The sequence below is a fragment of the Phoca vitulina genome, unplaced genomic scaffold (assembly GCF_004348235.1).
Source record: "Phoca vitulina isolate PV1807 unplaced genomic scaffold, GSC_HSeal_1.0 scaffold52, whole genome shotgun sequence".
Classification (NCBI taxonomy): Eukaryota; Metazoa; Chordata; class Mammalia; order Carnivora; family Phocidae; genus Phoca; species Phoca vitulina.
Window position 1 is genome coordinate 4983407 of NW_022589755.1, and position 27577 is coordinate 5010983.

At 41.7% G+C, this 27577-nt stretch overlaps 1 protein-coding gene and 1 long non-coding RNA gene across 2 annotated transcripts in view; one reads left to right on the forward strand and one right to left on the reverse strand.

Moving 5' to 3' along the window:
• Window positions 1-27577, reverse strand: part of LOC116622221 — a 34755-nt gene that overhangs the window by 5275 nt on the left and 1903 nt on the right. The gene's annotated exons all lie outside the window — the stretch shown is intronic.
• LOC116622205 (zinc finger protein 649-like) lies at window positions 9632-23548 on the forward strand. The gene is given in 6 exon segments (XM_032388474.1): window positions 9632-10634; window positions 14236-14344; window positions 14589-14702; window positions 20959-22003; window positions 22005-22056; window positions 22274-23548. Coding segments are annotated over 6 exon segments (1848 nt in total). The 5' UTR covers window positions 9632-10619; the 3' UTR covers window positions 22787-23548.

A 27577-nucleotide genomic window follows, 5' to 3' on the forward strand; every position in this document is an offset into this window, starting at 1 on the left:
AGACAAACATTCTTACCTATGAGCAGCGAAAGCATTTTAGTGAATCAGGAGTTTTCACACACCTTGTCCCTCACGAACTCCCACCCCAAACCACTTTCCAACAAGAAAGTCACTGTACCTATAGGGGTTAAGTACTTCCCACCTTTCCCTTGCCATGTTCAAAATAGTAAAAGGGATCTCCTTGGGGCACCTGATTGGCTCAGTCAGTGGAGCATGCAACTCAATCTTGGGGTTATAAGTTCGAGCCCCATGTTGGGTGTGGAGATTACTTAAAAATACAATCTTTAAAAAAAATAAAAGACATCTCCATAGAGGAAGAACCTCCCCACTACAAAGGTGGGAAATATGTGACTCATCTTTCCTCATCCTTGCCCACTGTCAGCCAAACCCTATTTGCAGGGAAGTAACTGCTATCAGATAACAAGGGTTAGTAAAGCCTACTCTCTCCAGGTTAAATTTTAATTCTAAACCTAAAGTTTCATTAATATATTTGAAGTATCTACCTGATCTTGTGAAATTGAAGGTTACATAAACTACTTCTTACTGACAAACTCACTGGTAATCTGTTATTTGTGACTCAATTCTATTTCACTATGATGTGAGACTGATAGCTAGTGATCGTATTGCTGACCCCATCACTTCCCTCCTTATGAGCCATGGCTTGCCTCTGGTGCAAGGAAAGTATAACAGTGAGAAAAGACTACTTTGGTTATGGAATCTATCTCTTTTCACCTTGTGCTACCAGCATTATGGAGCTGGTGGAAAAACATGTCAAGACCACGTTAAAAAGAATTAAGTTTTTCATGATTTCTTCTCACTACATGGTACAGGCCCCTCCAAGTTCACTTCCCCATCCTATAATAACAGGTAACAACCCTAAAATTCACAGTGGGCTTTCAGGAGATCTGGCATGTTGAAGAAATATGTGTAGAGGGCTTATCTGTTGATAGTGTTGTGGACCCTTGTTATTGAGTGGATTCAGGTGCTCCTGGTATTTTGACATCAAGACTTGTCCTACAATGAGCATCAGATTATATAAGCCCAAGGATCACTGGTTTACTTCATAATCTCTCAATCACAAAAATAACTTGATGAGTAGAAGGCATGTAGTGATGCTGGATAGTGGGTACACAGGTTTTAAGAATTTTGTTTTTTTATAAGATTCAAGTTTTTTTTTAAAGATTTATTTATTCATTTTAGAGAGGAGGGAGGGGAAGAGGGAGAGAATCTTCAAGTAGACTCCCCGCAGAGCTTGGAGCCCAATGCGGGCTTGATCTCAACCCACAAAATAATGACCTGAGCCGAAACCAAGAGCTGGTCGTTCAACTGAACACCCAGATGCCCCAAGACTCAAGTTCTTTAATGAAAAATGAAAGCAAGGAACACATGGTCCCAGAGAGCTGTAAAAACTGCCATAAGACAGAAGGCAAAGGTATACATTTGATATTACTGACTAACCTTCTATCCCTTAAGCTGAAAATCCAGGTTGGCTCACTTGTGTGAGACTTACCCCAATGTACATGAGTTGGCTCACCTGTGTGAGTCTACCCCAATGTACATGGGTTTAGAAGATGTTGCAAAATACTGCCCAAATCACTGACTTGTCCTGTAATCCAGCAATTTAGTCATGAGTTCCCTGGTTTTGTCAGTATAACTACACATTTCCGGTATCTATCAGACCTTCTGATTTAAATGCTATAAAGTTTATATGACCTGCAGTCATATGCACAATTGTATCTCCATTCTTTTTTTTTTTTTTTTAAGATTTTATTTATTTATTCATGAGAGACAGAGAGAGAGAGAGAGAGAAGCAGAGGGAGAAGCAGGCTCCCAAGGAGCAGGGAGCCCGATGCGGGACTCGATCCCAGGACCCTGGGATCATGACCTGAGCCGAAGGCAGACGCTTAACCATCTGAGCCACCCAGGCGCCCTCTCCATTCTTTTTTTTAAGATTGATTGATTGATTGATTGATTGATTGATTGATTGATTTTTGAGAGAGAGCGAAGGAGCAGGGGCAGGGGCAGAGGGAGAGGGAGAAGCAGACTCCCCTCTGAGCAGGGAGCCCAACATGGGCTCGATTCCGGGACTCTGGGATCATGACCTCAGCCTAAGGCCCAACCGACTAAGCCACCCAGGCGCCCCTGTATCTCCATTCTTGCTGTCATTTTCATTTTTCATACTCCTGTTAGTTCAGTCCTTGTAAAGGGCTATGATAGTCATTAACGTTGGATGTTCATGGATCTTTCTCCTTTGGGATACATGGAAGAACTGTATTTCTCCATGTTTTTTGAAGTTACATATCACCATATGATCTGCTTTGGTTGATGAAGTGAAAGGGGAAGTGATTGTCACTTATCAGTAGAAGCCTTAGGAGCCAGTGTGTACTCTTCTATGTTCTGGTTCCTTCTCTCCTTGTACAGTAATATTCCAGGTAGGAGTCATATTCCTGGGTTGTGAGTAATGACATCAATGATGTGCAGCACAAGTCCTAGACGACCCACACATGGAATATGAGTGAGAAGTATGTCTTTGTTGTTTTAAGCCACAGATATTTTAGGGTTGGTTTTATTATAACATAACCTAATGTAACAGATGTTTACTCAGTCTGGAAATCCTGTTAATAAATTCATTTGTAACTCTATGGCCTTAAAAAAAAAGTCCAATCTTCTTAATATGATATGCAAGGACCTTAAGTATTATTATCTATTGTGTAACTGAAAAGCATCTCAACAGGGTTTCTATAATCCTGACAAGCCAGTCCTAAAATTCTCATAGGAGACAAATTGCCAAAAATATTTCAAGCAATTCTAACAAAGAAATATGATGGGGGTTTTGCTCTACTTGATAACAAACAAGATTTACTATAAATCAATAGTAATTAATATATTGCAGTATCAAGTACAGGGATAGAGACATATTACAAATTGTAAAAGTGAGCTCAGAAACTGATCTATACATATGGATATTGGATATGGATATCTGAGATGACATTACAAGTCAGTGCAAAAAGAGGTATTATTCAGAGTTAGCCAAAATCAAGGTTAAGGGTACTGTCCTCAATTCAGCCATCAGTTACAAGTTCAGAGGTTGCCAGGGCCACTCACTTTTGAACAATTGGCTACAAATTTAGGAGTTCCCATATCCACCCTCAGATAAGACTCACAGAACTCACCAAAAGTCTTATTCTTATTCCAATTTTTAAAAAAGATTTTATTTATTTATTTTGAGAGAGAGCACACACGCACAAGAGCAAGTGAGCATGAGTGAGGGGGCGGAGCAGACACACAGGGAGAGGGAGAAGCAGGATCAGGGAGCCTGACGAGGGGCTCGATCCCAGGACGCTGGGATCATGACCTGAGCTGAAGGCAGACGTTTAACCAACTGAGCCACCCAGGTGCCCCATCTCTTATTCCAGTTTTATTGTAGCATAAGGATACAAATTAGAACCACCAAAAAAACAGACACACAGGAAAAAGCCTGTGAGGGTTAAACCTCAATCTTCCATCATCCTCCTAGATGTGTTACCCACCCAGCACTGAGAAATGACATACTCAAAATAGCATTGCCAACCAGGGAATTTCACCTGAGCTTCCTATCCAGAGATTTTATTCGGGTTTTATCACACAGACATGATTGATTTCAGGTTGAATTCAATCTCCAGCCTCCTCCACTCCCGGAGGTGAAACTGATATCATATGGCTCAAGGCCTCAATCTTCTAATCACATGGTTGATTTTTCTGGCTGGCAAGCTCCTATCCTGAGTCATCTCATTAGCAGAAATTATCTTGTGGTTTGAGGGCCCTTCATGTATAACAAAGACACTCCTATCACTCAGGAAATTCTAAAGGTTTAGAGGTTACTTCTTTCTTAGGAACCTGGAACAAAGGCTAGCCAAACTCTTTATGGCAGTTATTTTTGTGTTATTTTTTAAGGTTTTTATTTTAAGTGATCTCCACACCCAATGTGGGGCTGGAACTTACAACCCTGAAATCAAGAGTCTCAAGCTCTACTGACTGAGTCAGCCAGGCGCCCCTATGGCAGTTATTTTTAAAAGACTGCTAGGATAATTGGTTATCTTATAGAAAAAGTAAATAAATTTAGGTGTCTAAGTGACACCCTACACAAATCAATGCTTTATGTCTTAGACTAAAAGCGAACTTATTTGATTGAAAAAGGGCCAGACAGTATTTCAGGCTTTGCAGGCCACATACAATCTCCATTTATTTAACCCTTTAAAAATTTTATTAAAAAAAATATTTTATTATTTATCTATTTGCCAGAGAGAGAGCAAGCATAAGCAGAGGGAGAAGCAGGCTCCCCGCTGAGCAAGGAGCCCAATGTGGGGCTCAATCCCAGGACCCTAGGATCATGACCTGAGTGGAAGGCAGACACTTAACGCCTGGGCCACCCAGGCGTCCCACCCTTTAAAAATTTAAAAACCAATCTTAAGGTCAAAGCCAAACAGGCTGTGGGCTGGATTTTGCCCATAGGGTGCAGTTTGCTGACCCCTGGAACCCTAAATATGAACAGCAAAACTCGAAAAGTTTTAGAAGAAAATACAAGAGAATGTTTTTATGAGCTTAATGTGGGGAAGGATTTCTTTAAAAAGACTAGGTAGTGGGGTGCCTAGTTGGCTGAGTCTGTTAGGTGTGGGACTCTTGATTTCAGCTCAGGTCATGATCTCAGGGTCCTGAGATAGAGCCCCATGTTGGGCTCCATGCTGAACAGTGGAGTGGAGCCTGCTTAAGATTCTCTCTCTCCCTCTCCCTCAGCCCTTCACTGCACCCCCCTAAAAAGAAAGAGAGAGAAAGAAGGGAAGGAAGGAAGGAAGAAAGAAAGAAAAAAGAAAGAAAGAGAAAGAAAGAAAGAAAAAGAAAGGGAATAGGTAGAAACTATGAGAAAGATCATTAAATTTCATCTACATTACATTAAAATGAGATATTTCATATAATATACATCAAAAACAGTAAAAACAAGCTGCACATTGAGAATATATTTGTAATACTTAAAAAACGATGAAAACTTAAGATTATATAAAGAACTCTTACAAATCAATAAGAAAATGACAAGAATAAAAATCAGTGGGCAAATATTCACAGAAGAGTCAACTCTGAGGGCGCCTGGGTGGCTCAGTTGGTTAAGTGACTGCCTTCGGCTCAGGTCATGATCCTGGAGTCCCAGGATCGAGTCCCGCATCGGGCTCCCTGCTCGGCAGGGAGTCTGTTTCTCCCTCTGACCCTCCCCCCTCTCATGTGCTCTCTCTCTATCTCATTCTCTCTCTCAAATAAATAAATAAAATCTTTAAAAAAAAAAAAAAAAGAGTCAACTCTGAATAGCCAATTAACATGAAAAGATACATTTTTAAAAAATATTTTATTTATTTATTTGTCAGAGATAGAGCACAAGCAGGGGGAGCGGCAGACAGGAGAGCAGGCTTCCCACTGAGCAAGGAGCCCGATGCAGGACTCGATCCCAGGACACCAGGATCAAGACAGGAGCCAAAGGCACACGCTTAACTGACTGAGCCACCCAGGCATCCCCAAAAGATACTTTAAAAAAAAAAATTTAATCTCTACACTCAACCAGGGGCTCAAACTCAGGACCCCCAGATCAAGAGTCACACACTCTATGGAGTGAGTCAGCCAGGCGCCCCCAAAGATACTATATATTTTATTTTATTTTATTTTATTTTTAAAGATTTTATTTATTTATTTGAGAGAGAGAATGAGAGAGAGTGACATATGAGGGGGGGAGGGTCAGAGGGAGAAGCAGACTCCCTGCTGAGCAGGGAGCCCGATGCGGGACTCGATCCTAGGACTCCAGGATCATGACCTGAGCCGAAGGCAGTCACTTAACCAACTGAGCCACCCAGGCGCCCGATACTATATATTTTAAAAAGATTTATTCGGGGCGCCTGGGTGGCTCAGTCGTTGGGCGTCTGCCTTCGGCCCAGGTCATGATCCCAGGGTCCTGGGGTCGAGCCCCACATGGGCTCCTGGCTCAGCGGGAAGCCTGTTTCTCCCTCTCCCACTCCCCCTGCTTGTGTTCCCTCTCTCGCTGTGTCTCTCTGTCAAATAAATAAATAAAATCTTTAAAAAAAAATATTTATTTGAGAGAGAGGAGAGTGCACGTGAGTAGGGGGAAGGGTAGTAGCAGAGAAAGACTCCTGAAGCGGACTCCCAGCTGAGCCGGAGCCTCACATACACCTCTATCCCAGGACCCCCAGATCATGACCTGAGCCGAAAACAAGTCACTTAACCCACTGAGCCACCTAGGCGCCCCAAGATACATTTTGAATTGGAAACTGACCAATTTGTGGATGAACCAATTCTCAGATAGTATTTTATCTTTCCAAAAAAAAATTCACAGCAACTCCTATTGGAATGGATAATCCATAAAGTTATAGTTGGCCGATTTATATTGTTTTAAAAGCTTGTGACTATACTTGATTTGTCTCCTTCCTAGCTCACTATCCCTGCAGGTGGGGCAGCCTGGACTAGAGAGCAGAGAAAAGGTAAGGCGGGCGCAGGGAGCCGCGGCGCGGATGCCCCGGCCTGAGGGGACGCCGGAGGTGGGGTCGTTCCCGGCCCCGCGGCCACCGTAGCGGGTTCCCAGGAGCTGGGCGTGCGGCCGGGAACCGAGGAGCTCGCAGAGGTGAGGGGTGATAGCTGGAGATCGCAGCGGGGGCGCGGGAACCGAAGGGGTTAAGGAGGGGAGAGGCTCGGTGGGCGTCCGCGGCTCTGAGGCTGGGATGCCTTTGCTGCCGGGTGCGGGGCTGTGGTGGTCAGGCCTTCCAGCTGCATGGCGATCAAGGACTGAGACTCGTGAGGTCAGAGTTTGAGGTCCGTGCGGGTCACCGTGCCCGGGGCGCTCCGTGATTGAGAACTGGCGGGAAGTGGGCATTTGTCGGTGAAAGCGTTGTCTGCACTGAACGCGGGGGGCAGTGAGACACCTGATGACCGTTACCTTCCCCCCGCCTTCAGTCCAGTTCCTCTCCAAGGACTAGTTTGCAAGTCTCCTTAGGCCCCCACATCACCTTCTCCTTTCGTCCCCACAGATAAGAATTTTAGGGAGATCAAGGATTAAGCAAATCTAAACTGGTAAGTTTTCTGACTTTCCTTCTCACTGCAAGTTTACTTGGATATTTGCTTTCAGATACTGATACCAGTAAAACAACATTTCTAGCTCCCTAATTCTATTTCCCAAAGATAATTCTTATTCAAATGTTAGTATATTTCAGTTTTTGTCTTTTATTTTCTCTGCTTAATTTTCATAATTCAGATAAACTCTGGAAACATTGGGATAATTTGCTTTTTTTAAATTAATTTCATATTCTAAACATTTCCATAAAACAAATTCTCTTATTAAGAATTTTTCTAAGGGCTACACTAAAACACAAACAGGTAAGAGAAGGAGTGACATTGTGACTAGAATCTGATTAAGTACTTGCATCTATTTGGATGGCTTTGGAATATTTGAAATGTTTAGTTATTACTTTTAGGATTTGGCATTTACCCAGTGGTGTATTTCCCTGACTCATCGCCTTCCTAGGGTTTTTCTGCCTTTGTTGCAATTGTAAATAGCGTCTTTTATCCTAACCTTTCATCTCTAATTTTTCTTTTCTCCTAATTTTCTTTAGCTGGTAAAACAACTTAAAAATATTATTAGAGGCGCCTAGCTGGCTCAGTCATAGAGCATGCAACTTTTGATCTTGAGATTAAGTTGGAGACCCACACTGGGTGGAGAGGTTATTAAAAAAATAAAATAAAATCTTTTTAAAATAAATAAGAATATTATTTTTTTTTTAAAGATTTTATTTATTTGAGAGAGAGAGAGAGAGGACGAGCAGGGGAAGCAGCAGAGGGAGAGGGAGAAGCAGGCTCCCCACTGAGCAGGGAGCCCGATGTGGGGCTCGATCCCAGGACCCTGAGATCATGACCGGAGCCGAAGGCAGACGCTTAACCGACTGAGCCACCCAGGCGCCCCGTAAATAAGAATATTATTAAACATTATTTTGTTTTGGTTACTTCACTGAATCTTTGTTATTACTAATAGCTTTTTCCAACTCAAAATTTTATTACGAAATTATGAAAACAACATTTCATTATGAAAAATTCCAACACACAGCAAAGTTGAATGAATTTTACTGTGAACATATACCCACCACCTAGATTGTGCCATTAACATTTTACCATATTTGCTCGATCAGTTATTTATCCTTCTTCCTGGCCCCGCCCATCTCCAAATAATATTGGCCCAGTGACAAGTGTTTGGATTTTGGGATGGAATGAATCTGGCCTTTTAACCTGGATTCTGGCCCTTAATGAGGAGACTTTTGGAAAGCACCTGTGGGTGGGGGCTGATTGCCAGGGGAACCAACCCTGCGATTAGAGGGTTGGACTTTTAGTCCATCTGCATAACCTCCGTGGAGGGGCGCCATCTGGAGGTGGAATCAACCACCAATGGCCAATGAGTTAATCATGGCTGTGTAACAAAGCCTCCATAAAACCCCCAAAGGCCAGGGAACAGAGAGCTTCCGGGCTGGAGAACAAGTGCAGGTGCTGGGAGAGTGGCAAACCTGGAGAGCAGCATGAAAGCTACTTGCCGTTTCCCCATACCCTCTGCATCTCTTCTGTTTGGCTGTTCCTGAGTTACATCATCTTATAGTAAGCTGGTAATCTTGTAAGTACAATGTTTCTCTGACTTCTGTGAGCCACTTGAGCAAATTATTTGAACCCGAGGAGGTCCTGGAAACGTGATTTATAGCCAATTGGTCAGAAGTGCAGGTAACAACCTGGATTTGGGACTGACCTGAAGCAGTGGGGGGAGCAGCCTTTTTTCCTCCCCGTAATAACTGCTGTCTTGTTTTATATCATACATATTTTCATGCTTTTCCTAGATGTATATGCATTCACAAACAATACATACTCTTTTTGTGTGTGTGTTTTAGAAAGAGATGAGAATAGTAGTATATGTATGTATTAAAAAAATTCATAGGTAGTGTTTCGTTTTGTTCTTCATGCTATGGAAGTAATGAATTCCTAACCCACCAAGGGCTCAAATTTGAAATAGGTGTTGGAGTTTTATGGAATGTTTTCCTCAGCATCAATTTTGGTGATCATAGGACTTTTCTAACATACAAATATATTGTAGCAGACACTGTTGGTTACTTGCTGTTGCAGAAGAGTCAACACAGCTCTTAAGAAAGGCCTGCTTACAAGGTTGTCCCTTGCCTGACATCTGGGAACTTAGATTTGGAGAGGGTTCTCATCATTCTCTATTGAATGGCTCACTGTTCATAACTGTCCTTTCACACAATATGGTTGGGGTGCCTGGGTGGCTCAGTTGGTTAAGCGTCCACCTCCGCTCAGGGCATGACCCCAGTGTCCTGGGATTGAACCCTGCATCCGGCTCCCTGCTCAGTGGGGAGCCTGCTTCTCCCTCTCCTGCTCCCCCTGCCTGTGCTCTCTGTCAAATAAATAAGTAAAATCTAAAAAAAAAAAACACCAAAAAACAGTATGGTTTACCCTAAACATCTGGCCTCCTCTAGGATTCTGGGATTTTGGTATGCGCTAGGCAGTGGGTGCCTACGTGAACCCCCAGTAAAAAGCCATGGGCACTTTTCTCTAATAAGCTAACACATTTCACATGTGTTATCACAACCGTTGCTAGGGGAAGTAAGTGTATCCTGTGTGACTTCATGGAAATAGGACTCTTGGGAGCTGGCACCTAATTTCCTCCAGCTTTTGCCATATGGACCTTTTTCTCTTTGCTGATTTTGCTTTGTATGTTTTTGTGGTTATAAATTATATGCTGAGGCCTGTGAGTCCCACTTAATCACTGAACCTGGGGGTGGTCTTGGGTTTTCCCAACACATCTTCCCAACATCCATTTATTTCCTTCTCCTTTTCTAACAGATTGTCCAGGTGTTCCTTGGCTTGTGGCAACACATCTCTACTCTCTGCCTCCGTCTTTAGATGGTCGCATCTTCCCTGTATGTCTGGTACAAGGGGACTTGGATTTAGGGCCCATCTGGATACTCCTCAACTTTCTTATCTCAGGATCCTTAATTACAGCTGCAAAGACCCATTTTCCACATGAAGCCACATTCACAGGTTCGTATCTTTTTTTGGGGGGAGGCACCATTCAACCCAGTACAAATGGGTGTGGATTTAAGGGAAAATATGTCCAGAAACTAACCTTTCTTTCCCACCTTCCCCTTATCATTCATGCTACTTCTACTTCACAGAAGAAAGGCATACCTCCCCCACATTCAGATTGTTATGTTTTATTTCCGCGGGTTATATAGCCTTTGGGGGCACCAAGTAAAGAGACAGTTACAAATAATGGCTTTGACTTAAGCTGGATGCACAGCCACAGTGTCAGCATCTGGGCCCAGAGCGAATGTGTCATCCGAAATGAACTTGCTCTTCATCCTCAGGTCCTGGATTCCCAGGAGTAAGAGAGCTCCAGTAAAGGACGAGCAGGAGGCTCCTGGAGTTGCATTTGGCCATTCGTGGGACATCCTTGTCCTAAGACTGAGATTTCTGAACAGAAAATTAGCGCAGATCCAGAAGAGACTAACATCCTTCTTACTCAGCATTTCTTACAGAAGAAAATGATGAAAGCCCAGGTGGACTTTTGGTTTGTTTTACTGATAATTTGAGTCCTTCGTGGATTTGTGGAGGCCTGAAAAAATCAGTTCAACTAAATAAAAAGCATAAATTGGGGAAAATGGGCTCTGGAGAGAAATAGACTATACCTTCAAAATCAGGACAGAGTGGGACCAGGAACACGTTGTTCCTAGAGTTCATACATGACCAGTGCTAGAATACAGTGTACGGCTCTGCGGGATCCTCCTGGTGACGTAAACCATCAACGTGCCTCTCCTACCTCTGACAGCCATTGCAACCAGAAAATCACGGTAAGTGACATCACAGGCCCTGACTCAGGACAAAGCAGATCAGTTACTCAGGAGAGGTCACCATTTCATGGCACTTAAGTCTTAGGAACGGTGTCTGATGGTTTCTTTCCAGAGGTGACATGGTGGGCTCTGTGTTCTCAGCAGCCTTCTCCTAATCGATGTCCCGGCATGGCTATTGCTCACATGGTTATTCTGAGTCCCCGCTGGGACCCGATCAAGTAGAATTCAGTAGACGGGTTTGAGGAGACCACAGCCTGGTGACTTGCATACCCAGCCTTGCTGCCATCTGGATTTATCCTTGAGTAGAACCTAAGGTGCCAGTAAAATGGAAGGTCTGCAGAGCTTTCAGAGGTCCTCTGTGAAGAGGTGGCTGACCTGGTGGTTGAATACAGATCTGGCCATCAAGAGTTACAAGTTCTGTTGTCTGGTAATGGCTTGGGCTGTTGAGATCCACAAAGGTTATTTTTGAACTTCAGCTTATCTCAAAAAATATAGAGCCTTTACTTCTGCGTTCAAAATCTAGTTGTTACTTCCCACCTTTTTATTGGCTTTATTTTAGTTACACAAATGACTCATTGTGGCATAATAAAAAATATATATGTATATATATATTTGGTCTTTTGTCTCTGGTTCCTGGCAGAGCTCCTAAATCCCTGTTATTTCCTGAGTGGTAGGAGTGTCTTTTGTTTTCATAACAAGCCTCTTTGAACATATCTGAATTTATGCTAATGAAGTGACTTCTGGTAAACCCCTAGATAGCTTCAGCATGGGGGCTAGTCCCCAAAAAGACCAAGCCTTCACTTAGAGGGTTGGAACTTTCACCACCACCTGGGACCTCTGGGGACGGGAGAGGAGCTGGAGATAGAGTCCTGTCACCAGTAACCAGTGATTTAGTCAATCATGCCTATGTAATGGAACCTCCAGAGGAACCCTACAGGGGGGGCACCTGGGTGCCTCAGTCGGTTGGGGGTCTGCCTTCAGCTCAGGTCATGATCTCAGGGTCCTGGGATTGAGCCCCACGTCAGGCTCTCTGCTCGGCGGGGAGTCTGCTTCTCCCTCTCACTCTCCCTCTATGCTCGCTCTCTCTCAAATAAATAAATAAAATCTTAAAAAAAAAAAAGAAAAAGAAACCCTACAGGGGTCAGAGAGCTTTCAAGTGGGCCAATATATCTACCTGCTAGAAGGGTGGTGTACCCCAACTCCACAGAGACAGAGGCTCCTACACTCAGGGCCTTTTTGGACCTCACCTGTGTACCTCTTGATTTGGCAGTCTATTTGTATGATTTATAATTAATTGTAATTTTAAGTACAACATTTTCCTGAGTGCTCTGGGTTGTTCTAGCAAATTATCAAACCTGAGAGGGGGAGGTTGTGGGAACCCTTAAATTTATAGCCACATTGGACAGAAGTAACCTGGGGACCTGGTACTTGTGACTGGTGTCTGAAGTGAAGGCAGTCTTGCGGAACTGAGCCCTTAAGCCTGTAAAGTCTGATGTTAACTCTGAGTAGTTAAGTGTCAGATAGGATTGAATTATAGCACACCCAGTGTTGGAGAATGAGAGACTTGGAAAATTGGTATTGGAAAAGACACCACGTATTTGGTGTCAGAAAGAACCAGTCTCAGGACATATTTTCAATGTAAAAGAGTCATTATCTAGTACACATAGTGATAAAGTTCCCCTCCATACGTTCCCCGCCCCCCTTAATTCTCTGACACATCATTAACAAATGCTTGGTAGTGTGTTCCTATGTTTCGGGCATTTACCTGTGTGGACATCTGTATCTATGAGTGGGTTTAAATGTGCATGCATGTGTGTGCATAAATATACAAGAATCTATGTAGGTAAGTATATCTATTAAGACATTTTCACATGAATGAAATTATACTATGTCATTCTGATGTCACTAGCATTTAATACAGTGATTGACAAAAAGGTGCTGAAACACATATATTGCAAATGATCTCAGGTTAGCAAGAGAATTTAATGGCTGCATATCACAGAAATCTGTGAGTTGTTGAATGAAAGGATGACGGAATATTTTAAGGACTTTCCTTCCTTTGCGATTAATTGAAATAAAATAATACAGATGTAGCCTACAAGGTGAAAATGAGCAGAACAACTTCCTTCACATTCGAGTTGGGAAAAACTCACCCTTCCTCCTTTGTGTCCCCTTTACTCTCACATCATTACCACACTTACATCATTTCTGATGCCAGATGTGTGGGGATTTCCACCCCCTCCCCACCAAGCAATTCTCCGACACCAGCAGGGTGGTCTACAATCCAAATCAATTCTGACACTATCTACCTGGAGTTAGTGTGTCAGACGCCAGGTTAAGGGCTCACTCCCACAAGACTGTCCCCCATTCAGATGTGAATTGAAAATAGTAGGTCCCCAGGTTTCTCGTAACTTCTGTCTGACTTGACTACAAATTGGAAGTTCTCCACAACCCTTCAAATTCAGGTTCAATTAGTTTGCTAGAGTGGCTCACTGAACTTGGGAAACACATTTACCAGTTTATTATAAAAGATATGATAAAAGATACAGATGAACAGTCAGGTGGAAGAGATGTGTAGGGTGAGGTATGTGGGAAGGGGCACAGAGCTTCCATGCCCTCTCCAGGCAGCACTCTCCCAGCACCTCCACATGTTCAGCAACCCAGAAGCTTTCCAAACCCTATACTTTTGCTATTTTATGGAGGCTTCCTCACTAGGCATGACTGATCATTAAATCTATTTCCAGCCGTTCTCCCTTCTCAAGAGAATGAGGAGGGCAGATCTGAAAAGTCCAAGCTTTTTTTTTTTTTTTTTTTTTTTTTTAGAGAGCGAGCACGAGCAGAGAGAGAAGCAGAGGGGGAGGGAGGAAGCATTTGAAGCAGACTGCGGAGTCCAATATACTGGGTTTGATCCCATGACCATGAGATCATGACCTGAGCCGAAACCAGGAGTTGGACGCTAACCCAACTGAGCCACCCAGGTGCCCCTAAAAGTTCCAAGCTTCTAATCATGGCTTGGTCTTTCTGATGACAAGCACTATTCAGGAGCCCAACTAGTTGCCCCATTAGAACAAAGACACTCATATTATTCTTAACACTTAGGAATTTATAAGGGTTTCGGGAGCCCTGTGTGAGAAACTGGGGTTAAATACCAAATATAGAACAGAAGATGATTCTAGAGCCCTTATCACCTAGGAAATTACAGTTTTAGGAGCTCTGCCAGGAACCAGGGGCAGAGGCCAGTATATTTTATCTTACACCTTCCATTTCAATAAAAGGGAAATACTCATATTAACAGGATCTGTTGTTACAGGAATCACTGACACTGGAGGATGTGGCCGTGGACTTCACCTGGGAGGAATGGCAGCTCCTGGCCCCTGCCCAGGAGGAGCTATACTGGGATGTGATGTTGGAGAACTATAGGAAGGACAGCTCCCCTGTCACTCAGAGGATGCCCAGTCAGTGGCCTTTCCTCTCTCAGCTTCTGAGCTGTGGCATATCTGTGCTGCTCTGAAGTGTAGATTCTCTGTTCCCTCCCTGGCCCCAGATGTCTGGGGCCTTAGAGAAAAGCTTTGATTTGTGAACATGCAAACTGTGCAGTCCCTAACATGTACCATTCTCATATCATTGCAGAGCCTAGTGCAATCTGATGAGCCTGAGTCTTCTGTCATTTCCCATAAACAGGGTATCAAGCCAGCCAACCAGATGCACTCTCTGAACTGGAACAAGGAGAACCACTCTGGATTTTAGAAGATGAAGTCCAAAGTCAAACCCATCCATGTAAGTGAGAGAAAACCAGCAAGGTGGTTGCGGGGGGGAGGCTGTGGAAGTCACTTTCTTGTCATTTAGAGAAGGCATCATAGTGGTGAGGGTGTCTGAGGATATAGAAACTGAACTATATATCCCTCTCCCCATATGAGAGCTTTTTCTTTGTTGGAATTTAGAGGAAAGTATACTCTTTTGTCTCTTTTTGGAACTAATCCCTCTTTATTTCTTCTTAAATGTCAACATTTTTTACCCTAGGATTATTCTTGCTTAGATTTCCACATCTTCCCATTCTTCATCACTTGTCAGAATTCCCTTCACCTCTCTTCCTATGAAATTCCTCCTTCCATGTCTCTCTGCTAAGAGAAAACTTTGAATTCATTGCTGTCTTCTAATACACCTTCCTGCCCCATTAGAAAATATTTATTTCCCTTTAAACATCCAACCCCACCTAGGATGCCTTGCCCCCATGGTAACCTGGTTTGTTAATATACATTTACCTGCTTCTTTGTCTCTTTCCCCAGTCTCAGCTTCTTTAAAGGTTCTCTTTTTATTTTCTGCTCTATCTCAAAGGCCTTAAAATCTTACTTTATTCAAAAGTGTTAAGTTCTTGTTCTCTGTGGAGATTCCCAAGTTATCTCCTTTAACACTGTATAATCTATCTACAGTTGACCCTCGAACATGAGTTTGAACTGCATGGATTTTTTTCATACAGTACTATAAATATATTGTCTCTTTATGATTTTTTAAATATAATTTTTAAGATTTTATTTATTTCAGAGAGAGCACAAGCATGAGCGGGGGGTGGGGGCAGAGGGAGAAGCAGACTCCCTGCTGAGCAGAGAGCCTGATTCGGGGCTTGATCCCAGGACCCTAGGATCATGACCTGAGCTGAAGGCAGATGCTTAAGCTTAACCTACTGAACCACCCAGGCGCCCCTCTTCTTTATGATTTTCTTAATAACATTTTGTTTCCTCTGCTTATTATAAAAATACAGTATATATTACATATAACATACAAAATATGTGCTAACTGACTTATTGGTAAGGCTTCTGGTCAATAGCAGGCTATTACTAGTTATGTTTTGGGGGAGTCAAAGTTACATTTTAGACTGCCCAAAGGGTTGACACCCCAACCCGTGTTGTTCAACGGTCAACTGTAGCTTACCTGTTTTCAAGGCAACTCCCTCAGAGTTCACACTTAGAATGGAGAATGATCTTCCCTCTAAGAAAATCCCTTTCCATCATCTTTTTTATTTTTTTTAAATATTTGTTCGGTTTTCTTGAGGTATAATTGACATATTAGTTTCCAGCTTCATCTTTTTTTTTTTTAAGATTTATTTATTCCAGAGAGAGTGAGAGCACGAGTAAGCCAGGGGAGGGGCAGAGGGGAGAGAGAGAAACCCAAGCAGACTCTGCACTAAGCACAGAGCCCAACACAGGGCTTGATCTCACAACCCCAAGATCAGACCTGAGCTGAAGCCAAGAGCTGGATGCCCAGGCAACTGCGCTACCCAGGTGCCCCATCATCTTTTTGAAAATTGAGATTCTCTTTTACTTTTATACATCTTAAATCCTGGCCATGCTGGGATTACCTTGAGGCTTCTCTACTCTCTGGGGTATTTAAGGTGTCTGCTATTCCTCTTCTTTAATTAGGAAAGACTTTATATAATTTCTCATTCTCAGTTCCTAGCCTAAAGCCTCATGTCTGCTTTACTGTAATTCCTTTGTATATCTGTTAATTCTAATCTTTATCAGTTCAAGTTAGATTTTGTTGATGGATTCTTATTCCTTTTTTTTTTTTAAAGATTTTATTTATTTGACAGAGAGAGACACAGTGAGAGAGGGATCACAAGAAGGGGGAGTGGGAGAGGGAGAAGCAGGTTCCCTGTTGAGCAGGGAGCCCGATGTGGGACTCGATCGCAGGACCCTGGGATCATGACCTGAGCCGAAGGCAGCCGCTTAACGACTGAGCCACCCAGGTGCCCCTGGATTCTTATTCCTAAAGCTTTCCTTTTTCTCCCCATAGACTGATGACATTAAGTCCCAGTTGACCATATTACCATCCATGACACAAATTTCACTTCTTTCAAAGACCTAAGTCTCTACTCTCAAAAAGGAAGAGGCATAAATGTAACAAAAACAAATATGCAGAGTTTGAGTTTTATATGATGAAAAGAGTTATGGAGATAGTGATGATGGTTGCATAACATTATGAATATATTTAATACCATTGAACTGTAAACTCAGAGAGTGGTTAAGATGATAAATTTTATGTTATGCGTATTTTGTCACAATTTAAAATGTGGCAAAAATACATAGAAACTGTGTCTAGTGGTGAAAAGGGCTCTGAACACCAATCCATTGGCATAGTGGAACAGTGGGTGGGGTTGGGGCCTGCCCTTTTATGACTAGGAATGTCTATATAATAGAAGATACCTACGAGCAGAGGATGAGTGACATGAGTAGGTTTCCTGGATGAAAAGTGAAGAATGGAAAGTGCAGAGCTGGAGGCAAGAGTGTGTTTGAGGAACATGAAAGAAACCTGTGTGGATAGGGTAGAGTAAACAAAAGGGGAAATTACTGGAGATGAAGTCAATGGAGTAGTAGTGATAGGGTGGTTGGTCACGTAGGGCCTTATAGTCCATTTCAAGGACTTGATTTTACTCCTGGTGAGGTAAGGAAACATTAGGAAGTTTAAAGTTATTTTTATTTTTTAAAGATTTTATTTATTTATTTGACAGAGAGAGACAGCGAGAGAGGGAACACAAACAGGGGGAGTGGGAGAGGGAGAAGCAGGCTTCCTGCCGAGCAGGGAGCCCGATGCGGGGCTCGCTCCCAGGACCCTGGGATCATGACCTGAGCTGAAGGCAGACGCTTAACGACTGAGCCACCCAGGTGCCCCAGAAGTTTATAAAGTTTAAAGCAGTGACAATATAATTTATATTTTATTTTTATTTTATTATTTTTTTTAAAGATTTTATTTATTTATTTGAGAGAGAGAATGAGATAGAGATAGAGAGAGAGCATGAGACGGGGGAGGGTCAGAGGGAGAAGCAGACTCCCTGCCGAGCAGGGAGCCCGATGCGGGACTCGATCCTGGGACTCCAGGATCATGACCTGAGCCGAAGGCAGTCGCTTAACCAACTGAGCCACCCAGGCGCCCCATATAATTTATATTTTAGAAGTATCACTTTGACTATGGGTATAGTCAATCCTATCCTGGAATAGGGCAGGAATTGAAGCAAAAAGCCAGATAGGAGACCTGGTCGTTGGTGACTTCACTAGGCTTAAGGGGTACTATAAGATTCTGGCTATATAAAGCGGCTGATTGAATTTGCCATTGAAGTAGGTATCAGGTATGTTAGTTTCTTATGGTTGCTTAACAAATATTACAAACTGGGTGGCTTAAAACAACAGAAATTTATTCTTTCATAGTTCTAGATGCTAAAAGTCAGAAATCAAGGTCACATTTCCTCCAGAGTTGAGACAGGAATCTTTTCTTGCCTCTTTCTAGTTTCTGGTGGCTGCTGGAAATTCTTGGCCTTCCTTGACTTGTAGAAACATCTTTCCAATCTTTGCATCTGTCATCATATGGTCATTTCTGTGCATATTTCTTTGTGTCCAAATCGCCCTTTCCTTATAAAGATACCAGTCATTGGCCCAGCCTAACCCAGTATGACCTCATCTTAACTTGATCATATCTGCAAAGACTACTTCCAAAAAAGGTCACATTCACAGGTACCAGGGGGTTAGCAACTGACTGTATCTCCTGGGGGAACAACATTCAGTCCACAACATGGAGTAAGAAAAAGAAACAGATGAATGATGATGCTAAGAATTTTTGGCATGAGTGGAGTTGTCATTCATGTGACAGGGAAGATATGCGGAGATTTGGGCTGGGAAGTCAGGAGTTCTATAATGGAGATTCTAAGTTAGATGTGCTTGTTAGCGTCCAAGCAGAGCTCTCTGCTACAGTTTGATGTACCTGGAAAGTTCAGGGAGAGGTTAGGTGTGGAGATAGAAATCTGGACCAGATGAGATCTTCTGGGGAATAGATCCAGATAAAGAAAACAAGAGCCTTGGACAATTAGGGATCAACAGATGAGTGTGTAACAAATGTGGTGAGAGAGCATGTGATGAGCAAGTGTTTCTTGAAAGACAAAGCCATAGACATTGTCTTGAGAGTTGCTGATTCATCAAGTAAGGTAAGAGCTCAGGGATAAGGATGTCATTTTTTGTTTGTTCTTCCCAAACAATAGGTATTCTTTCACTTTGAATTCTTTCCATGAGATGGTTTATGCTACACAAAAATATAATATTATCTTCCTTCTCTGAATTCCCATTGTACTTTATGCGCCAGTCACACCAGCCACTCCTAAAGATACTGTAACTGTATGATGTGGAGATACCTGAGTCCCACTCTTGAGTCAAGGGCCTGTTTTTCATTCCTCCTTGTGCAAGAAGAAAATCCAGCTTGGTCTTCCATTTATTTCTTCATCAAATGACTGTATAGCTAGGCTGGGGAGAGACCATACTTTTCCATCTATCTGTCAAGCATTTCTTAAATGCGAGGTTTTTATTGAAGGGATTTTCAATATAATCTTACCAATGTTGCTTCCTCGGAAAGTCTGGTTTTATTAGAATTGGGTTGAGGGCCTCTTTATGCAAAGTTCCCCAAGAGTGCTATCGTGACCCTAGCTGATGAACTGCAGTTCTAACACACAGTAAAAGAGATCGAAATTAGTGGGAAACACAGAAATGTTTTTCTACAGCCATCCTTCAAAACATATCCAGATTTCTTTGAATTTTCATTTCCTTTGCTTCCTCAAACCAGGGTTGCATTTGCAACTGCCTACTTTATTCTTTTTCTTGCGTGTTTTTTCTGTTTCTCTTTCCACCCCTAGAATATGACTTCAGTGAAAATAAAAAGTATTTTTGTTTCTCTAACACTAGCACCATGCCTGGTATACGGTAGTAGCCACTTAAGAAGGATGTACTGAATGAGTGAATTGTGTCTGTCACCATTTTGAATCAGGTATCCCTCCAGCCTCTGGGATCTGATGTTGCTAGTGACTTCCTTGTATTTTACTGTCCCCAGGGTCCTACTTATAAAGCAGACAAATCTTGATTCATTGTGAATTTACCCTGTTTTACACTGATAGCTGTCATCTTTTGATTTGTGTTTTATATTATTGTGTTTTTAAACATTTCCAACAGATAAGGAGTTAGTGTTTAAAGAGTACCAATTTTTAAACATTTCCAACAGATAAGAAGCTAGTGTTTAACAAGTACAGTGTTTTTCAGTTGGGGAAGATGAAAATATTCTAGAGATGAATAGTGGTGATGGCTGCACCACAATGTGAATGTACTTAATGACACAGAACTGTACACTTAAAAATGGTTAAAATGGTAAACTTTATCTTATGTGTATTTAACTACAATTGTAAAAGTTTTTTAAAACTATTTTTATTTATTTATTTATTTACTTATTTATTTAGAGAGAGAGAGAGGAGAGGGGGTAGGGAGAGAGAGAATCTTAAGCAGGCTCCATGTTCAAAACAGATCCCAATGTGGAGCTCAGTCTCACAACTCTGAGATCATGACCTGAGCCAAAATCAAGAGTTGGATGCTTAACCAACTAAGCCACCCAGGCACCCCTAAAAGTTTTTTTTTTTTTTTAAGAGATAAGGAATATATATAAGGATATACTTGGAATTTCTTTTAGGTTGATATCATAGGTTTTCCACTGAAGAGCCAGCCATCCTACAATATTTTTTTTTTTTAAAGATTTATTTATTTTAGAGAGAGAGCACATGAGAGAGCAAGAGTGGGAGAGTGGGGTAGAAGGAGAGATAGTCTTTTTCTTTTTTTTAAAGATTTACTTATTTTAGAGAGACAGCATGCGTGCATGGTGGGGTAGGGGGGAGAGAAGGAGAGAGAAGCTGACTCCCCATTGAGCGCAGAGCCCGATGAGAGGCTTGATCTCGCAACCCTGAGATCATGACCTGAGCCAAAATCAAGAGTCGGACTCTTAACCATCTGAGCCACCCAGGCACCCCAGGGAGAGAGGGTCTTAAGCAAACTCCACACTCAGCGTGGAGCCCGACATAGGGCTCGAACTCACCGCCCTGACATCACTACCTGAGCTGAAACCAGGAGTTGGATGCTCAACCAACTGTGCCACCCAAGCGCCCCCCTCCCAACAGTATTTTTGGAGCAGTTTTATTCTATATCACGGTGACAGGATTCACTGTTCTCTTCTTTCCTAGAAATTCAGAAAGTTGATGATCATCTGCCTCAGCACTTACAAAACCCAGAAGTGCCAAAGAGGATAGAACAGTGTTATGAACTGAACACATGTGGAAATATTGTTCATCAGAGCAAAAGTCATTTTCCTTTCAGGCCAAATCATGATAGGTTTAATTTACACGGAAAAACTTTGAAGCCACACTTAGATTTAATCAACCGAAGTAGAAGCTGTGACATAAAAGAGCCTGCTGAGCATAGTGGAGATGGGAGATCCTTTCTCTGTGCTAATCACAAGCAAACTCATACTGAAATTAAATTCCATGAAAGTAGAAGACCCATCAGCACTAAGTTACAATTCATTAAACATCATCAAACACACAAAACAGAGAAAGCCCACAAAGGTACTGAATGTGGGAAAGCCTTCCTCAAGAAGTCTCAGCTCACAGAACATAAGAGAATTCATACAGGAAAGAAACCCCATGGATGTAGTGTATGTGGGAGAACCTTTTCCAAGGAATTCAAGCTCACTGAACATCAGCAAACTCACAAAGGAGAGAAACCCTGTGAGTGCTGTGAGTGTGGGAAAACCTTCCTCAGGAAACTTCAGCTTACTGAACATCAGAAGACTCATACAGGAAATAAACCGCATGGATGCAGTGTATGTGGGAAGGCATTCTCCAGAAAGTTCAAGCTAACTGAACACCAGAGAACTCATACAGGAGAGAAACCTTATGAATGTACTGAATGTGGCAAAGCCTTCTGCAGGAAGGCAGAGCTCATTATACATCAGAGAAATGAAAGAGGAGAAAGGCCCCATCAATGCAATGAATGTGGAAAAGGTTTCTCCAGAAAATCACAACTCATTCTACATCAGAAAACCCATACAGGAGAGAAATTTTATATACGCAGTGAATGTGGAAAAGGTTTCATTCAGAAGGGCAATCTCTTTATACATCAGCGAACTCACACTGGAGAGAAACCCTATGGATGCACTGAATGTGGTAAGGCCTTCAGCCAGAAGGCGTGCCTCATAGCACATCAGCGATTTCATACAAGAAAGACTCCCTGTATGTACTGAATGTGGAAAATCTTGTTCACAGAAATCAGGACTCATTAGGGCGCCTGGGTGGCTCAGTTGGTTAAGCGACTGCCTTCGGCTCAGGTCATGATCCTGGAGTCCCTGGATCGAGTCCCGCATCGGGCTCCCTGCTCAGCGAGGAGCCTGCTTCTCCCTCTGACCCTCCCCCGTCTCGTGCTCTCTCTCTCATTCTCGCTCTCTCAAATAAATAAATAAATCTTTAAAAAAAAAAAAAAAAGAAATCAGGACTCATTAAGCATCAGAGAATTCACACAGGAGAGAAACCCTATAAATGCAATGACTGTGGGAAAGTCTTCACTACAAAGACAATGCTCACTGTCCATCAAAGAACTCATACAGGAGAGAGACCCTATGCATGCACTGACTGTGGGAAAGCTTTCTCCTACATGTCATGCCTTGTTAAACATAAGAGAATACACACAAGAGAGAAACATGTAAATTCAATGAAGGTTGAATATTCTTCCACAGACGGTCACAGCTTATTAAGTACTAGTGAATTCATGCAGGAGAAAAGCCCTGTTAATATGGTGACTGTGCAGCTGCCCCCTATGATCCCTCAGACCTCATCAAACATCAGTGGGCTCCTCACAGACAGGAATGCAGTCACAGTGGGACAACCAGTTGTCAGATGTGCACCCTCAGGAAATAACGGAGAGTATGTATAGGAAAGAAGCCTTATGAATGCAGTGAATGTGGTCATGCCTTCAGTGGCCAATTACACCTTATTTTATGTCACAAAAAACACATAGGAAAAAACTGGTACATTCAATTTGGAAAAGCCTTGAGTAATAATGTCTAGCTGATTATATGGTTATATATAAACAGAAAACCTATGAGTGCAGAGGCTAGGAAAGCTGTTTTTTGGAAGACAGACCCTGTCTGTCATCAGTGATCACCACAGATCATCAGTGAGCTTATAGTAAGTAGAAGTATGACAGTGGAAGTCCTTACCCTCAATATGTGTCAGCTCATACCGGGGAGAAACTGTTAGAAGGCCGTGAATGTGGCAGGGTTTTCAGTGGTACATTCTGCCTCATCCATTAGCAGATGAAATCACAGAGAAAACGCTGTTAATCCATTAATTGTGGAATACCTTTAACAAAATACTAAAGTTCTTGTGAAGCAAAGAAGGCTTGTGAAAATGAGGAATGTTTGAGAGCTTTATGTACCTTTTCCAACTTGACTTGTACATCACGTGATACACCTGATGGGCATTTTCGGACAGGATACCTTGAACCACATCCCCAGTTACCATGTTAATGATTCCATAATTTAGAGGAGATAGTCTCTGCCCTACTTCACTCGTTAACATTACCACGTTATATTCACTTTTCCCATTTGTGGATTCTTTTTCTAAAATTATATTCAGTTCCTACCCAATATCATATGATGGTTAGCTGTTGCATTTCTTTGGCTCTAGATTTAAGTATTACTTCAGGCAATTGAAGTCCTTCAAAAATGAAATGAATATATTAAAGTCATGAATATATCAAAAATGCTAATGTCCTTGAATTTAAATTGAATTTAAAAATAAGACCAAGCATTATACAATGTCATCATAAAAGTGATTTTTAAAATTTTTTAGACTTGAAAAGGTAGAGAAACCACATTTGCAAAATGAACTAAACGCCCAAGGACAATTAGTAATTTAAACCTATACAATAAATAACAAAATATATTCCAACACAGCTCTTGGTAATTTTTTTTGAAAACATGAAAAAGTAAGGTAGGCAATTTGAATACAAATTAAGATGACTACTTCCATCCTAGTTCTCCTTCCTGGATTATTAAAATTATTATTCTCATTATTATTCTCAGAATGCTGGGAATCTGAAGTTCTAAACTCAAAGATAACTATCCAGTTGCACTCTTCCCTTGGAGGTAGTACCCTGTCTAACCCTACCTTTTGCCTCATTGATGGAATCACCTTGACATTCTTCCTGGCATCTATTGCCTCATTGATAGAATCACCCTGACATTCTTCCTGGCATCTATTCCCATTTTCTCTCAACTCAAGAGGGACTCTGAGTCCTACACACATGAGGAAGAGAAAAGTAGATCTTCATAGAATCAACCCTGGCCTGGAATATTCTATGAAGCCAGAGAGACTTTGAATTGGACCTGGTGTAGGCTGAATCTAGTGCTGGACTGGAATACTAGTGGCCTGTAATCAGCTTGGAAAATATTTTCAGAATCTAGTATGTGTAATATATTTTTTTTAAGTAGGCTCCATGCCAGCATGGGGCTTGAACTCAGGACCCTGAGATCAAAAGTTGGATGCTCAACCGAGTCACCCAGGCACCCCTGATATGTATACTTAATTGAATGTAGTCAGGGGTAATGATAGGGGCTGGCATAAAACTGATACAGGAAGAGGTTCAGACCACGTCCCCTGCTGAAAAACTGTGATCTGAAAAAGGGCCTTAGATTAGGTCTCAGAGAGAAACTAAAGTAGAGGCCTGTCAGTAGATGAGGTATTTTAATGGCATTTAGACAGGTGATTTTTTAAAAATCAGTGACATAAATACCACTAGAATCACTTGGAGAGAACATCTCAATTGTTTTCTTAAAGATTTTGATATGGAATAATGCAATATATGTTAAGAAAGAAAAAAAGAAGAAGAAGAATGTAGCAGGAGGGGAAGAATGAAGGGGGGGACATCGGAGGGGGAGAAGAACCATGAGAGACGATGGACTCTGAAAAACAAACTGAGGGTTCTAGAGGGGAGGGGGGTGGGAGGATGGGTGAGCCTGGTGATGGGTATTGAGGAGGGCACGTTCTGCATGGAGCACTGGGTGTTATGCACAAACAATGAATCAGGGAACACTATATCTAAAACTAATGATGTAATGTATGGGGATTAACATAACAATAAAAAAAATTAAAAAAAAAGATTTTGATATGGAATATAAAGACCTTGGGTCATGTATAAACATTACTGTATCAATTTCAATACAAAGCATATTACAATATCAACTTTATATGTTTATGCTCAAGTATAAGGTCTTGAATGTAAGTTATACACTATAAAAGTTAGACTAAGCTTCCTGAGGGAGGGAACTTCTCTTAACCCCTATATACGAGATGTCTAGAAAAATATGTGATACAGAGTAGGCACTTGATAAATACTGTTAATTGACTGAATCTCATTCAGTAAGCAATCTGGTCTTAACTAAGATTTAAAGCAGGGCCAGGAAAAAATTAACTAACTCAATAATTAAACAGGGCCAGAGAGGACCAAACTGTTTCCAAGTAACCTCAATGTATCCCAAAATAAGCTTTAAGAATATAGGAGTGCAAAAATATCCTGATCTCCCCTGCTCTCCCCGCTCCCGCAACCAAAGTTTGGTTGGATGTTTGTCATCCAACCAAAACTTATTGGGCAGGAAAATGTGACCAGTGTTGAAAGAAACCAATCAGAAGTGACTAAAACTGACAAAAATGCTAGATTGAGCAAACAAGGACATAGTAACTGTATAAATAGTTATAGCTGTATTCCATTAGATCAAAATCGTAGAGGAATGGTTAACATGTTAATAACAATATGTTGGGTTTATAAGATATGTTTTACTTCATATTTTATAAACCCTCCCAGAATATTGTTGTTTATTTGCTATCTTGATCAGAGAGTGGAGGGCAGTTAGCAGTTTCCACTAGGCATTCCTCACAATGGTACCTCTTACCCCCCTGGCCAAGAACTCAGGGCTTTTCTCTTTTAAGTTCAGGTTCTCTAAGCATTTTTTCTCTTTTTAATAAAAGCTTTTGTTCTCATTGTCGTTGAATTTGTACTTGAGTTTCTTTGCCTTGTTATAAAATTCACTGATCTTTCCTTTTGCATACACAAATAGGTTAAAATACTGTTCCTAGGTTTTAGACTCCCCACCCACCCCGACCTGTTTTTCATTTTGGATAGTTTCTATTGCTGTGTCTTTTAAGTTCACTAATTTTTTCTTATACAATATCTAATCTGCTATTAATCCCATCAAATGTATGTTTTACCGCAGAAGTTGTAGTTTTTATCTCTAGAAATCTGAATTGGGCCTTTCTTTTTATAGCTTTCATATCTCTATTTAATATGACTTACTTGTTTTTATTTAAGTAATATCTACATCCAACGTGGGGCTTGAACTCACAACCCCAACTGAGACAGCCAGGCACCCCAACATGGTTTACTTTTAACCTAATATTTAAAGTGAGTTTCTAGGGGTGCCTGCATGGCTCAGTCAGTTAAGCATCTGACTTCTGCTCAGGTCATGATCTTAGGGTCGTGGGACTGAGCCCCGCATTGGGCTCCTTGCTCAGTGGGGAGCCTGCTTCTCCCCCTCCCTCTTCCTCCCGCTCCCCCTGCTTGTGCTCTGTCAAATAAATAAATAAAATCTTTATAAAATAGAGTTTCTGGTAGGCAGCATGTAGCTGGACCTTTTTTATCTGATTGATGATCTCTTTTTACTGGGGTATTTAGATCATAATTAATGTGGTTAGGTTCAAATTAACAATGTGTAATTTATTATTTATCCCATCTGGTTTTGCTCCCCTTTTTGTCATTTTCTACCTTCTTTTGGAGTAACTATGTTTTGTTTTTAAGATTTATTTATTTTGGGGCAGAGGGGCAAGGGAGAGGGAGACAGACTCCCCACTGAGTGGGGAGCCCAACGCAGGGCTCGATCCCAGGACCCTGAAATCATGATTTGAGCCAAAATCAAGAGTCAGATGCTCAACCAACTGAGCCACCCAGGCGCCCCTGAGTAACTATGTTTTATGATTATCTCCATTGTTGGCTTATTAGGCGTAACTCTGTTATTTACGTGGTTCCTTTAGTTTATAGCATGCATCATTCACTTAGCAGTGTATCTTCAAGTTATTATACCTTTTCATGTATAGTACCAGAATCTTATATACTTCCTATTTTCTGTAGCCAAATCAGCTTCATTGAAGAAATTATCTTCTGGATGCTCCTGGGATATATTTTTAGTGGATGTGTAAACTGGCTTTACATGATAATTACACATTAGCATTCCTAACTCCATATACTTTTGGAATCTTTACAAAATATAAAGAAATTTCTGGCTTTTAAACTTTAGTGTAGGCCACCTCTGAGTCCAGTTTCAGTCAACCAACCAAGCAAACTGTAGAGCCATTCTACCTGAGCTCAAACATTAAAGCCAGAAGCAATTCATGGTCAGCCCATATTGTTAAATTTGCCTGATCCAAATTTTTGTTCCTTCCACCATAATCCCACAAATGTTTCACAGGATTCTCTTTATATAAGCAATATATATAAAAAATAAATACTTCATGACTACGCTGGGTTTACCCAAAGAATGCAAAGTAAGTTAAATTTTGTCTAATTTTCTTTTTTTAAAAAGATTTTATTTATTTATTTGACAGAGAGAGAGGCAAGGAGAGAGGGAACACAAGCAGGGGGAGCAGCAGAGGGAGAAGCAGGCTTCCCGCGGAGCAGGGAGCCCGATACGGGGCTCGATCCCAGGACCCTGGGATCATGACCTGAGCCGAAGGCAGACGCTTAACGACTGAGCCA